The sequence below is a fragment of the Onychostoma macrolepis genome, chromosome 16 (genome assembly GCF_012432095.1).
Source record: "Onychostoma macrolepis isolate SWU-2019 chromosome 16, ASM1243209v1, whole genome shotgun sequence".
In the NCBI taxonomy this organism is placed as follows: domain Eukaryota; kingdom Metazoa; phylum Chordata; class Actinopteri; order Cypriniformes; family Cyprinidae; genus Onychostoma; species Onychostoma macrolepis.
The window spans coordinates 33,071,890-33,085,457 of NC_081170.1; the positions used below are offsets into that span (position 1 = coordinate 33,071,890).

At 37.4% G+C, this 13,568-nt stretch overlaps 2 protein-coding genes across 2 annotated transcripts; both read left to right on the plus strand.

Moving 5' to 3' along the window:
* Positions 1 to 713: 713 nt before the first annotated feature.
* yrdc (yrdC N(6)-threonylcarbamoyltransferase domain containing) lies at positions 714 to 5,524 on the plus strand. Its single transcript, XM_058746361.1, has 6 exons — positions 714 to 1,032; positions 1,920 to 2,115; positions 2,457 to 2,571; positions 3,361 to 3,480; positions 3,554 to 3,684; positions 3,853 to 5,524. Exons 1-6 carry the CDS (start codon positions 867 to 869, stop codon positions 3,920 to 3,922), a joined length of 798 nt encoding a protein of 265 aa, XP_058602344.1. The 5' UTR covers positions 714 to 866; the 3' UTR covers positions 3,923 to 5,524.
* Positions 5,525 to 9,988: 4,464 nt separating this feature from the next.
* Positions 9,989 to 13,166, plus strand: LOC131522318 (zinc finger MYM-type protein 1-like). Its single transcript, XM_058747727.1, has 2 exons — positions 9,989 to 11,168; positions 12,222 to 13,166. Exons 1-2 carry the CDS (start codon positions 10,357 to 10,359, stop codon positions 12,334 to 12,336), a joined length of 927 nt encoding a protein of 308 aa, XP_058603710.1. The 5' UTR covers positions 9,989 to 10,356; the 3' UTR covers positions 12,337 to 13,166.
* Positions 13,167 to 13,568: the final 402 nt, after the last annotated feature.

A 13,568-nucleotide genomic window follows, 5' to 3' on the forward strand; every position in this document is an offset into this window, starting at 1 on the left:
TCTTTTACTTATTTCAGAAAGAAATTGCTCTTCCAACACTTTCACATCAAGATTTTATTTATATATAGACACTTGTAAATTGCAAATACTGAGAGGAAACAGTTCAATTATCCAGTCCTCGAAGTGATGCATTTTCAAGGCCTCTTTCCTACCAAAATCAACATTTGAATGAGTCGCTCTGCAAACAGCATTTTAAAAGCACTTCTGTAAATAATATTAAAAACCTACAGCAGCTATTTTCTGGATTTCCAGCAGGTCATTCAGGATCATGGTGCAGAGCTCGAGCTGCTCCTGTCTGGCAGAGATCTTGCCATCAAGAGCCTCCAGATGTCTCACAGAAGGGCACTGTTTGAAAAATTAATTCGTGAATTAAATATCAGTGGTTTAAAAAGAAATAAATACAGAAGCATGCAATTTACCTGATCTGCAGGAAGATCTTTTATTTGGGTGTTTGATTCTTCAGTGTTTTCTAAAGTATGGACATTAATAAGAAATATCAGTCTGTGAAATTATTCTTTAAACGTACGAAAATATCTCACCTGCAACTGACGCCATTTTTAGTTTTGCTTGTAAAGTTGTAAATACGTGTTCGGTCTTAATTATATTAATTAGTAATTAGTCTTAATTAATTACGTGAGAAAGTTCATTATATTTATCGTTCTTGACAATATGCACCTGGGTTGTTTACCTGGAATTGTCGTTCCTGCACGCCTGAAATGAAGATATAAATTTATAAGTAATTTAAAAGTGTTTTGTGCCGCACGGGGACTTTTATTTTGAAGTGGTGTTTTATTTTGAAGCGCTGTCAAACGTGGCTTCCTGCTGCATGAAAGCATGTTGTCTGCCGTCATTGAGCTGAGCTGTTTATGGTACTCTTCAGTTTTATTCGCACGGCCGGCACACGTTTAAACGTTTACTCGTTCACGCTAAATAGGCCGTTTAGGAGCGCGAGGATGTGTAAAGAGCCGAAGACGAGAGTCCTGCGGTTACCGGCTCAGAGCTCCGTTGACCCGACGCCGCCGCCGCCGCAGGGTGAGGAGTCATATGGCCGTTTATGCTCTCAAATGTGCTTATTTAGTCGAGAAACAAACACTACTGTCAGTTTTCTGGTCGTGATTTATAACACACGCTCCGATTTCGTATTTCTGTAATCTTTTACATAACTACATTTTGGATTTTTATTCAACTAAGGTGGGCACGCTGTGATCTGTACTGTATTTTTACTGTTTAAAAAAACCCAACACGGGAGTAGGAGTCATTCTTCAGGGACTGGAACGGGACGGGGTTTCCCCCAGTTTTTTCGTGGGATTGGGACAGGATGAGGTTTTTTTTTTGTTTTGTTTGTTTTTTGTTTTTTTGTGGAAGTGACCACTCCCAATCCCAATCCACTCCCGTGTGAGTCACCCTCTAATCTAAATGCATAATTATATTTTAGAAAAAGTACTGCTTTTTAAAGGTTTTCTCTTATAAACACTTTTTTTTTCTTCACACATGAAATGTGTTATATGTCATGCTGTTGTCTCACTGGTAACCAAGTAGCCTACACTTATTTTTGGTAAAACCACCTTTTTTTTTTGAGGTAAAATAGTTGGTTTTGGTAAAAATTGAGACATTTAATACTTTGAGTAAAAATACAGAAATAATCATTTCAAAAGAAACGCGCACATAATGGTTTTTCACTCTTTGTTCATATTATTGTAGTTTAAAAAAATGTGGTGATCTTCATAATGTAGTGTTGATGGGTCTGAAAATACAAGGTGTTTACAAAAATAAATCTGTCTTAAACTTTTTAATGTGGCCCTAATATATCAATAAGAATGAAAGTTGAAGTCAATATTTCGACGGATCAGTCCTTGGCATGTGCATGTAGTTTTATAATCATCTCTTGCTGGTGTATGTTTTGTTTGTTGTGAGCACAGAGTGGACCGAGATCCTGACCGTCACAGTCAAGGCTCTGAAGGCGGGTCAGGTCGTGGCCGTTCCCACTGACACCATCTACGGTCTGGCCTGCGTGGCTCAAAACTCTGCGGCCGTCACGAGAGTCTATGATATCAAAGGAAGGAATGGAGACAAACCTCTAGCCATCTGTGTCGGAGAAATACAGGACATATACAGGTTAGTTCACAGTCCTCAGATCAGTTTACTGAAACAACACTACTGTTGAAAGGTTTGGGGTCACTAAGATATTTTGTTGGTTTTTTTGGGGGGGGGGTTTTCTTTTGAACTGCAATAATGCATTGATAGACTTTCGAAAACGTTAGAAAATTGTACTGGCATCTCATTTTTTTTGAAGAGTACTGACACTGACATTGTTGCAGTCAAATCACCACGGTGCAAATATTTAAGTGTGACTTGATATGCACTTATGGAATGTACATGAAAGGGTCATGGTATTACCCTCTGATAGAGTGACAGTGCAGTATTCCTGTTGTAAGGCGGGTTCGGAATGCTTTCAGATTCTGTAAGGTGTCTGTGAAGGAGGATCTGCTCCGAGATCTGCTGCCTGGACCGGTTACACTAGTTCTGGAAAGATCAACCACACTGAACGGAGACCTCAATCCTTTTACCAAGGTTCGCTTTTTGTTGTTCTCTGTTTGCTTGGAAAAAAAAATAAAAATAAAAATAAAAAAATTTATAACCCCTTGTGAAAAAGAATGCTTTAGCATACTTTTAAAGGTTACTTCTTAAGCACATAATATACTTTAAGCGAGAGCTGAATGTAATGTATTTGAACATATAAGTGCATGTTATTTAAAATTGAATGGAAAAATGTTTTATAGTTTAAATTTATATTAAATGCAGTTAGTTGAACTTTTTTTGACCTGCTTTATTAACATTATGTAACTTCATAATTTATCTTTGCAATATGGTTGAAGTGTTACTGCAGAATGTACTGACAAGCATTTATGATAAACTAAAATATACTTTAATGTAATTTCTATTGAAACTTGTCATGTATTTAAAATATATTTGTAATGAAGTTGTCTGATTAGTACATTTAAAATGCATTATCTTTAAATGTCGAATACACCAAGTTAAAAAATATAAAGTACTTTTCTTGTGCTTTAGTATGTTGGTCAACACATCAAAATAAGTGTACTTCATTAAAATACAACAAAAGATTATTAAAATGATTTAAAATGTACCTTAAACCTTGTCATTTGACATTATTCCATTATGCACTATTTAAAAGTGTACTTAAGTGCGTTAAGAAAATGTGATGTACTTTTAAAATCTGAAGTACACTACAAGTGCGCATTTAATACAATTAAGCACACTACTTTTTGTTATGCGTGTAGATCTCGGTACTGTCCTCTTATTTTCTGTCTTCTGTATCATTTAATATTTTGTGTGCTGCAGCTCATAGGGGTTCGCATTCCAGACCATCCGTTCATGAGGCGTCTCTGTCAGATGTGCGGCGAGCCGCTTGCTCTCACCAGTGCTAACGTCAGCGCACAAACCAGCACGGTTGCTGCTAACGTAAGTACAGAACTCAAGAGTTACATCTGAATGGCCTTCAGACTGTGTTTGACGTGTTGGTCGTCTTCTGCAGGAGTTTGAGGATTTGTGGCCCAGTCTGGCTGTTGTGGTGGACGGAGGCCCGATTGGAGATAAAAGCCGTTTGGGTTCAACAGTTGTGGATCTGTCTGTATGCGGCAGATACCGTATAATCAGACCGGGATGGTGAGCAACTCGCAGCCATATTAATATGCATACAGTGCTTTGCATTATTTATTTATTCTAAATGTTGTTTTTATCTGTATGTGTGTGCATGCGTGACATTTAGTCAACCATCCTGGCACATCCCTACATCAAATAAAATATGGGCCTGTCTTTTGTCTTGTCTTGCAGTGCGCTCTCTGCTACAGTTCAGGTACTTGAGGGCAAGTATGGACTGCTGGAGGATCCTATCAACCAATGAGATGCAAGCGCAGCACAAACCCGCTGTAGGTCAACGTCAGCCCAGGGATCAGACGCTCTTCTGAAGTCTGTGTGGTTCTCAGTAATGGGTCTTGAGTTTCTCTGCTTTTTCACCTCTCTTCAGAGAGGTTTGGGATTGGTGGATCTGGTCTGAGTGTGCTTATAAATTGAGTTTGTGGATTCAATAGACTCTGTTAAAGACGCACATTGTTCTTACTTGTAGTCAGACGTTTAGTTTCAGTGGAGTGTGATCAGATGTTCTGTACAGTGGGGTAATTCTCCTGTTGACATGACCTCTACACCACTGAGATGCCTTTGGGGATACACGGAATATTATAATGAATACTGCAAACCTTGATTGAGTTGATTGCTTTGTTACAGTACAGTAATAGTTTAGACTTAAGGATTTGGGGTTTTATTTATTGCAATTTTAAATATCAGATTGAGTTGGGGTTTTTTTGTTTTTTAGGGGTCACTTGCTCTCTGGCAAGAGCGTCAGTCTTTTTATAAAATTAAAAAAATCTGAAGTCAAGAACTTTTATTTATTATTGTACTGTTTTTCATTGTGGACCAAAGCAGATTAAATCATCTTATGCAGATGTTATGCAAGAGTCCCACTCATTTGGTATTTGCAGTTAACCCATTATGTCCCTGTTGGCCGCCTTCCATTTTATTTCATACAGTTAGTAATGCTTATGAATTTATGGATGTTTTGGATGTAAACTGGGTTAAGCCATGTTTCTGTTCTTCTGAGACATGTTGACATGGAGCAGCAGTCTCGGAGAATAACTGGCTGTTTGTTTACTATCTGTGGCTGTATTCAAGGGAGATCGTGCCAAACCGTGGAAAACTTCACTTGCTGTTATGTGAGAAATGAGTCTCTATAATTTAAACATTTGAAAACATACATGTGTGAATATTTTAACCTCACTGGCCAGATCAGAGACCTAGTGTGCACGACATGTACAGTATTGCATGCAAGTCACTTCAGAAAGGTTGTATTTAAGAGCTGAAGGTAGGGCACAATTGATACAGCGTCTCTAATCAAAATGATAACCCAGTTATTTAACATGGAATCAGTGAATCATGGCAGGAGGCCACTAGTTTTAATAATGTCATCAGTAACTGAATACTGAAACCCTTTAAATATCAGGGAATTGTAAACTTGTGATTAGTCAGACAAGGGGAGAAGCAACATGGAATTAAATTCATTAATGTTCTTTAATTCTAAAACCGTTTTTGGCATGTTGCAGTAATATTCCATGTCAATGCTTCCCTTTCAAATTACTTTTGGAGAGATAAACAATCCAAAGAATTTTGCTCGATTCACACTTTCCTTATTCAAGACAGTAAAGAATGTTAATGTATATCAAATAAATGCTTATTCAAATCTAATAAAATGTATGACCATTAGTAGTTTTGTTGGCTTGAATACGTATTTTGTTTTTATTTGCATCTCAATACTGTCCTCTGTTTTTGTCTGCGCTTGAAGGCAGCGTGTAATGTGTTCTGTAGCTCATAAGCGTTCTGTGTGGTAGATACCATGTAATCAGAGTGGTGAGTAACTCCCAGAATAAATTCAGAAAAGGTCTCAAAAACAAGACATTTTGATTCGGAGTATTTTTGTATAGTTTATATTTAGTCCATGGTTGAAGGATGTTTTAAAAGGTGACTATGGTTAAAGCCATTTGTGGGTTCATCTCCTAGAAAATATACTGAATTAAACCTTTTCTAGTAAACGTACAGCCATAGTGTAAGTTTTAGAGGGTTTTCCTTTCTGCGTGTCAAAATGCCATTATTAATGGAGTACCTGAGGTGCAGGAACGGGTGCAGGTTTTGGCTACGCCAGTGTATCTTTGCTCATGTGTACGTTTAGGGTTTCGGTTCACAGACTGACGCTTTGTAGAATTGTCTTGACTGTTGATTTCATGGCAGATCAGTCCAACCCTTCACTGAGCCACTCTGAGGAATACTGTTTTCAATCTGTAGGATAGTTACCAGATAATTAATTTTTCATGTACTTGTTTGCCTCAAAGATTTTTTTTTTTTTTTTTATTACTATTAGTTTAACAATAACGGTTTCTCTTCATAGGGTAAACATCCAACACAATCACTTGCATCTTATGCACTTTTTATGTCTTCATCCATTCAGTTAATATTTTTGCTAATCAAATTTTGGTTGATTTTGTTTTTTTACAGTGTGTGTACTTGCAGTGTACTGAACTAAGAACATACTGGGTAGTATAAGGTAACTACATGGGATAAGGTTAGTGTAGGTTCAGAGTTAGTTCCTAGTTATTATACCCAGTTATTGTAATAATTAGTATGAGACATGTACGACACAACTGTAAAATAAAGTTCCTTCCTTGTGTTGATAATACAGTAAGAGACACTACATGTTACTGTGCCTTTCACTAATATTAGCACCCTTACTGCCCTAAATATGAACAAAGGTGGCTGTGGAAATAAATCTGCATAGTTTATTCTTTTGATCTTTCATTTAAAAAAATCACAAAATTCTAACCTTTCATTGAAGTAAAACAAAAGTGGGGGGAAAGTCTCGTGATGAAATTAATGTTTTTCGCCAATGCACGTTGACCACAATTACTGGTACCCCTACAAATTCTTATGAGTAAAATACCTCTGATGTATATTCCCATTCATATTTTAAAAAATTTAGCACACCAGGGTGACTAGGAGCATGAAATTGTCCAGCCGTGACGTCCTGTTCCACAGGATTATAAATATAAAGAACACAAAGCCAAATTCCCTTAATCATCCATCACGAGGAGTAAAACTTAAGAATATAGTTCTGATGTGCAGAACAAGATTGCTGAGCTTCACAAAAAAGAAAGTGGCTGTCAGAAAATCCTGTGACTGTAAGCAGTTCCAATCAACTAAAGATGACACAAATCTGCCTGGAAGAGGACGTGTGTCTATATCGTCCTAATGCACGGTGAGGAGGAGAGTCTGAGTGGCTAAAGACTCTCACAGCTGGAGAATTGCAGAGATTAGTTGAATCTTGAGGTCAGAAAGCCTGAAAAAATATCAAACAGCACCTACATCAGCACATGTTGTTCGGGAGGGTTTCAAGAAAAATTATCCTCGCTCATCCAAAAACAAACTCCAGCATATTCAGTTATCAGACACGACTGGAACTTCAAATGGCACTGGCTCCTATGGTCAGATGAAACTGAAAAAAATAAATAACCAGAACCAGATGGGTTTGGTTCAAACAGGGATAAAAAAGTACCCCATGCCCACGGTTAAATATACTGCTGGATCTTTAATGTTGTGGGCCTATTTTTCTGCTGGAGGTCCTGGGGCCTCATTTATAAAATGTTGCGCAGAAACCATCCTAAATTTGATCTTACGACCATTTATCAAATATGCGTACGTTTGATTCATAGAATGAACGTACGAACAGAAAACGCGCGTATGCGTCTCTTTCAGATGTGAAATCTATGAATCGCAAATGATCTTCAACTTGCGCGCAATTGAATGGTTTCAGCTCTCTGCCTTGTAAACGACTCCTAACTAATATCATTAACATATAAAATATTACCAATCATCATAATTTAGAACAGCGAGCTGCAAGAACAGCTTAGGGTGTGCAGAATTATTATTTTTTTAATCGTAATAAACATGTGCGGCGCTAAGGAGGGGCTAGCAGAGGCTTCAGCACCCCCAAGAAAGACCAAAGCACTGCCATAGCACCCATAAGAAATGAAATAAAATAAAAACATTTGACTTATTAGTACGCATTCATAACTCGCGCATTGCAATATTACGGAGCCCTTTAAAGGACATTGTGGCGGGAAAAATTCAGGGTGGGAGGAACATTTTTTCAAATGTTTTGCGTTCTGTAGCAAAGATATTTGAGTTCGGACAAACGCTTCCTGTTTACTTTGCAGCTTGCAGTGATCACAGCTCGTATGTTCACAATGGAGCGGTTAGAGTTTTATTTTGAACTTGGACTCAAATAAATTAATAAGTCAGTGCTTAGTTCAAGGCACGATTTTGGGACATAATAAAACGCTTAATGTGGTTTAATGTTTTAAAACAGTGACTTGGTGGACCAAATTCGATAATAATAAAAGCTGATCAAATTATTAGGCTAATATTAATAACCTTATTAATAATATTACTAAGCAGAATAGCCCAGAATATGAACGCAACGCCCTGCACTTAGCCTAAGCTTTTTCTCCCCCATAAAACACTTAAGGTAGGCTATAATGAAAACTGTGATTTAAAAATACCAAATCTGTTGCATTCATATTCTGGGCTATTCTCCTTTATTAATAGTAATATTATTAATAAGGTTATTAATATAAACCTAACAATTTTATTAGTATTTATTATTATCGAATGTGGTCCTAATGTCACTGTTTTAATACATAAAGCCACATTAAAGCGTTTTAGAATGTCCCAAAACCGTGCCTTGAACTAATCACTGTCTGACTGTATTTCTTTATACTTGAGTCAAAGTTCAAAATAAAAACTTTATGAACCGCTCCATTGTGAACATAGGAGCTGCATGAACCTTTCATTATAGCCTACCTTAAGTGTTTTCTATGGGGAAGAAAAGGCTTAACGTGCAGGGCGTTGCATTCATATTCTGCTTTATTAATAGGAATATTATTAATAAGGTTATTAATGTTAGCCTAATAATTTTTATCAGGACTTATTATTATCGAATTTAGTCCTCCAATGTCACTGTTTTAAAACATTATAAGCCACATTAAGCGTTTTATTATGTCCCAAAACCGTGCCTCGAAATAAGCGCTGACTATTACTTTGAGTCAAAGTTCAAAATAAAACTATGAACCGCTCCATTGTGAACATACGAGCTGTAACCACTGCAAGCTGTAAAGTAAACAGGAAGAGTTTGTCCGAACTCAAATGGTTTTGCGAGGAACGCAAAACATTTGAAAAAAAAATGTTCCATTCACCCCGAATTTTTCCCACCACAATGTCCTGTAAAGGGCTCCGTACAATATAACGTAACGTGATTAGCAGGCGCACTTTTCGAATTGTCAGCATTTTATTTTAAAAATGGATCGGTTCCTTGTGCCAAGTAGGCCTGTCCCCGACTAAAGATTTCACTAGTCACACGTAAATTGATTAATATAACCTACTAACCGTCCTTTAATATATAGGCGTATAGCCTATTCCGCGCTCAAGCACACGTATAAAACTTGCAATGGCAAAAGTAGGCTAATGATTATGAATATGTTGGGGGAAAGGGAAAAGAAAACATTTTAATTATTTGTTAATAAACTAGTGATTTCTTCTCAGTCAGTGTCGGCTGAAAAGATAAAGTTGCCGAATGTGACGCTGCACTCGCCATCTCCACATGAACTTTAATAAAGAAATGCACCTTTTCATTCCGACTACGTAATTAGAGATGTTATATATATATAGGCTATCTTTTTTTTTTTTTTTTTTTGGTTCGTTTAATAAAGTAGCCGGTCCATTGCTGTGACGCGCTCCATTTCACGAGACGGCACAAAGCGCATCTTGTTTCTCTATGTATTGTTTCTCTGTGTAGCCTACATAAATAAAAACATATATATATATATATATATAATAACTTGCTGTTGAATTTTGTAATTTTGAAAGTTCAATAATAATAAAAAAAACTTGCCGGACGGATTCATTATACCTCGCTTTGTTCCCTGGACCTCACAATTTACAGATTAAGCAGTGTTTACAATATTTGTTAATTTAAAATGTAATTAAAATATTAAATAAATAAATAAATAAATAAAAATATCTGCCGCCATGCATTCAGACTGCCAGCCAATCCGCAACAGCCGCTGACTGTGACGTCACTGATGTCAAATGTTTGCCGCGCATTCTAAAAAAAAAAAAAAAATAGAGAATCTTTGACTAAACCTTGCTAGCTAGCAATATATTGCAGAGTTCCCTGCTTAATTTCTTTAGTAAAAAACCTCGGCTTGATGGACAGCTGGACACAAGGCCTAACCCTACACCTGATGAGGATGTTTCTCCCTCCCCGGGCCCAGCATCAACAGGTGCGACTTCTCTGGTACAGCTGGCTGAGGAAAAAACTGCTCAATCAGAAGACACCGAAATGGCCTCCACCTCAGAGCTTAAGCCTACAAACCTTTCCGCAGTAGATGAGCCTCCATGCCAGCCAAAACTGCGTGATTTTCCAGTCACGCAAACAGTAAGTGGAAAGAGGAGGAATTCTTCTGCTAAGTGGTATGACCGGTACACTTGGTTAGAGTACAGCATCGCAATGGATGCTGTTTTTTGCCAGCCCTGTCGCCACTTTGAAAAGATGCACAGGGGCATTTTACTGACCTGATTGAAAGAAACCGAACACATATCAAAGTTATCATTGACATTTTGCTTTTCTGTGCGAAACAAGGCATTGCACTGCGTGGTCACAAGGAAGACACAGAAGGCATGAACAGAGGCAACTTTTTTGAGTTGTTTAAAGTGCTTTGTCAGTATGACCCCGAGATAAAACAACGCCTTGATGAGCTTCCAGCTAATGCAAAAATGATGAGTCCAGACAGTCAAAACGACCTCTTAGAAACTGCAGCATCACTTCAATCAAAAAAAATCAGAGCAGAATTGCATGCACAGGCTGACACCTATTATGCCATTTTAGCTGAATACAAGGGCCACTCGAAGAAGGAACTAATTGCTGTTTGTGTGAGGTATATATTTAATGGCAATCTAAGAGAGAGAGCTGTTGGATTTGTGGCAACAGATCATATGACATCCTCTGGCATCGCTAACAAGATTTTGGAAGTACTGGAACCACTGCAGCTGGATCCTGAATTGTGTGTGGGTTTCAGTTTTGATGGAGCGGCAGTCACGTCAGGTGGGAGAGCTGGGGTGCAGGTGCTCCTCGAAAAAACTTTCCCCCATGCAGTGTATGTACGCTGCCACTCACATCGCCTGAATCTTGTTCTTTCAACAGCCTCAAAAGTTGCCACTTTTTTTGATGTTATAAATTTACTGCACCATTTCATGACTGGAGCCAACAGACACGCACAGTTTCTACAGATCCAAAAAGAGCTACACCCCAACAAACCCTGTCTGGAGCCTGTGCGCTCCACGGATATTAGATGGAGTTCAAAATCTGAGTCTGTGAGTCGAGTTTTGACTTTGTATGACGTCATATTGAAAACACTGAGTGAGTTTGCAGAAGGCTCAGGCCAGACCAAAATAGAGGAAGAGTCTCTCTTGCAACACATACAGAGGAAGAGGTATGATATAGAGTTATTTCACTTTAATTGCATAGAAAAAGGAGCTATACATTGCCATTAGAGTAAAATTACTGAATCTAAACATAGCAGCCTGATAAAAATGCTGATTTTAGATGAAAATTTCAGATGGCACTTTTTGCATCTGAACTCTTCATACACACACACACATATATACATGCATATATATATATATATATATATATATATATATATATATATGCATGTATAGTTTTGTGATGCTTTGGAAATAAATAAACAACATTTAAAATAAAATAAGAATATTTACAAACATAAGATGTCCTTACATTTAATAACATTTTATAGAGAGAGAGAGAGAGAGAGAGAGTTAGCATTAGCACAGTATAAAAAGTTTTTTAAATATTAAAATCAATATTTAATAAATATTTTACAGAGAGAAAGCACAATATAAAAATGTAAATCAGGAAAGGACTTGTATTTATTTAATAAATAAATCAATATTTTATATACATCTTATCTATTTATCAATATTTAATAAATATTTGACAGACATACAGAGAGACATACAATGTTAATATTTGTATATAGATATATAGATACAATATTTGTCACAAGAAACTGGGATTGTCTCCTAAAAGTCCTTACAGGACAAAGGAATATGTTTGGATGGGTTGTGCAGCACTGCTGATCTGGATAAACCAGTATGACCTGCTACTGTTGCTGCAGGTTGTTTTGCGTACAGGTTTATTTGTCTTCAGTGTCAATGGTATTTCCAGGAGATGAGGCATGAAGCATACATTTGAATGTGAGACATGAAAGAAAACACAGAGATGTGCTTAGCAGATATATCACTGACAAACAAATATCTGCCTGGGGACTTTACCATCCCCAGTGACCATTGTGTTACCAAGTGACACACTGCAGGCAGACATGGGAAAATCTCAAGTTTTCAAAGCCAGTGACATAAAATTGTGCTTTGTTAGAGAAGCTTTACATTTTCATTCATGTAAAAATGTAGGAGTTTGATTTAGGTTAATAGTACAACATTTTATTTAACCTTTAAATGCATAAGAGGTTCATCTTTCTCCTTGTTGCATTTTCTAAGCTGTTCAATGCAAGTGATTTTGCGACAAAGGCCCCATCCGTTTCTGTTACTGATTGTGTCCACATGATTGAGGGCCTAAAATAAACTTTTGCTTTGTTTAGGAATAATTCAGACGGGGAATTTGAGAGAATCATCGGGCTTGCTGATGATATCATGATGATTTCATGTGCAAAACTGGGACATAGTGGGCGCACGTAACAGAAAATTACCTGCCAGGCTTTCCGACTCACATGTGACCTCTACAGTGGGCAGGTGTGCGATCATTAGAAGTGACTTGGATTTGCAATCCTTGTGGATTTCCATTCTCGACAGACAGCTGATGGAACTTAACAACCGTTTTCAGAGTGATTCCTATGGAATAATGAAGGCTGCTGCCTCCTTGCTGCCCGGATCAGACACGTTTGGCCAGATGGAAATATTACAGGTACCGTGCAAGCACTATGGACTTGGAGTGGAAGGTCCTGAACTTACAGTATTTGTGCAACTGCTCAAACGAAAGGTGGATGGGGGTCACCTGTACCCATCCTTAATAGAAGTCTTAGACTCATGTGATAAAGACATTTTTCCCAACATGAACAGTTTACTGCGTGTTTTGATCACATTGCCGGTTACAAGCTGTTCTGTGGAGCGCTTGTTTTCAACAGTGAACCGAATCAAATCCAGCAACAGAGCAACCATGCTCACAGAAAGACTAAACAGCCTCTCGTTGATGTTTGAACGAGGACTCACAGAGACACTGGACCCAGATGACATAATTGAGGCATTCAAGGCCTGACCACGCCGTCTCGCCCTTTGAGCAGCTAACAGGCACTATTAAATGTACTGTGCGTTGTAGGCGATCCTGAGTGTAATGTATAGTTATATATTGTATATAGCTTTATGGTTATGTGCAGGCCCGGTTCTACTGTTGTGTGAGTGGGGGGTTGTTTGGTTTAATTCAAGAGAAATTTTTGGCAAATTTATAATGATTCACTTTGTTTAGTAATTCAATTTCATTCGTTTTAAATAAAATACATTTAAAAAAATATTGTACTGCTTTCTCTAATGCGTCTTGGAAGACATCTATTCAAGATTGTTTATTGCACCAAAAGTAATTTCAAAGGAACATTAAATGTAGGCCTATGTACAGTTTAAGTCACCATTGCAGGATGTGCAAAATGTTAATGATTTAAAAAAGGAGGGATTATTAAAAAGCATTTTGTTTTTATTTAGTACAGCAGCTACAGCTATTTTTACATAATAGATTTTATAGCCTACAGATAACTAAAAAAAAAAATGCTTGATTCTTAATTCTTAAAACTGATTCTTATTACTGT

Bases quoted from the DNA above. Each gene is read 5' to 3' on its own strand.
- yrdc (XM_058746361.1), top strand. From the start codon at position 867: ATGGTACTCTTCAGTTTTATTCGCACGGCCGGCACACGTTTAAACGTT. The intron at 2,116-2,456 runs GTTAGTTCACAG...GAATGCTTTCAG, and splicing joins GAAATACAGGACATATACAG to ATTCTGTAAGGTGTCTGTGA. The intron at 2,572-3,360 runs GTTCGCTTTTTG...TGTGTGCTGCAG, and splicing joins ACCTCAATCCTTTTACCAAG to CTCATAGGGGTTCGCATTCC.
- LOC131522318 (XM_058747727.1), top strand. From the start codon at position 10,357: ATGAACAGAGGCAACTTTTTTGAGTTGTTTAAAGTGCTTTGTCAGTAT. The intron at 11,169-12,221 runs GTATGATATAGA...AATGCATAAGAG, and splicing joins CAACACATACAGAGGAAGAG to GTTCATCTTTCTCCTTGTTG.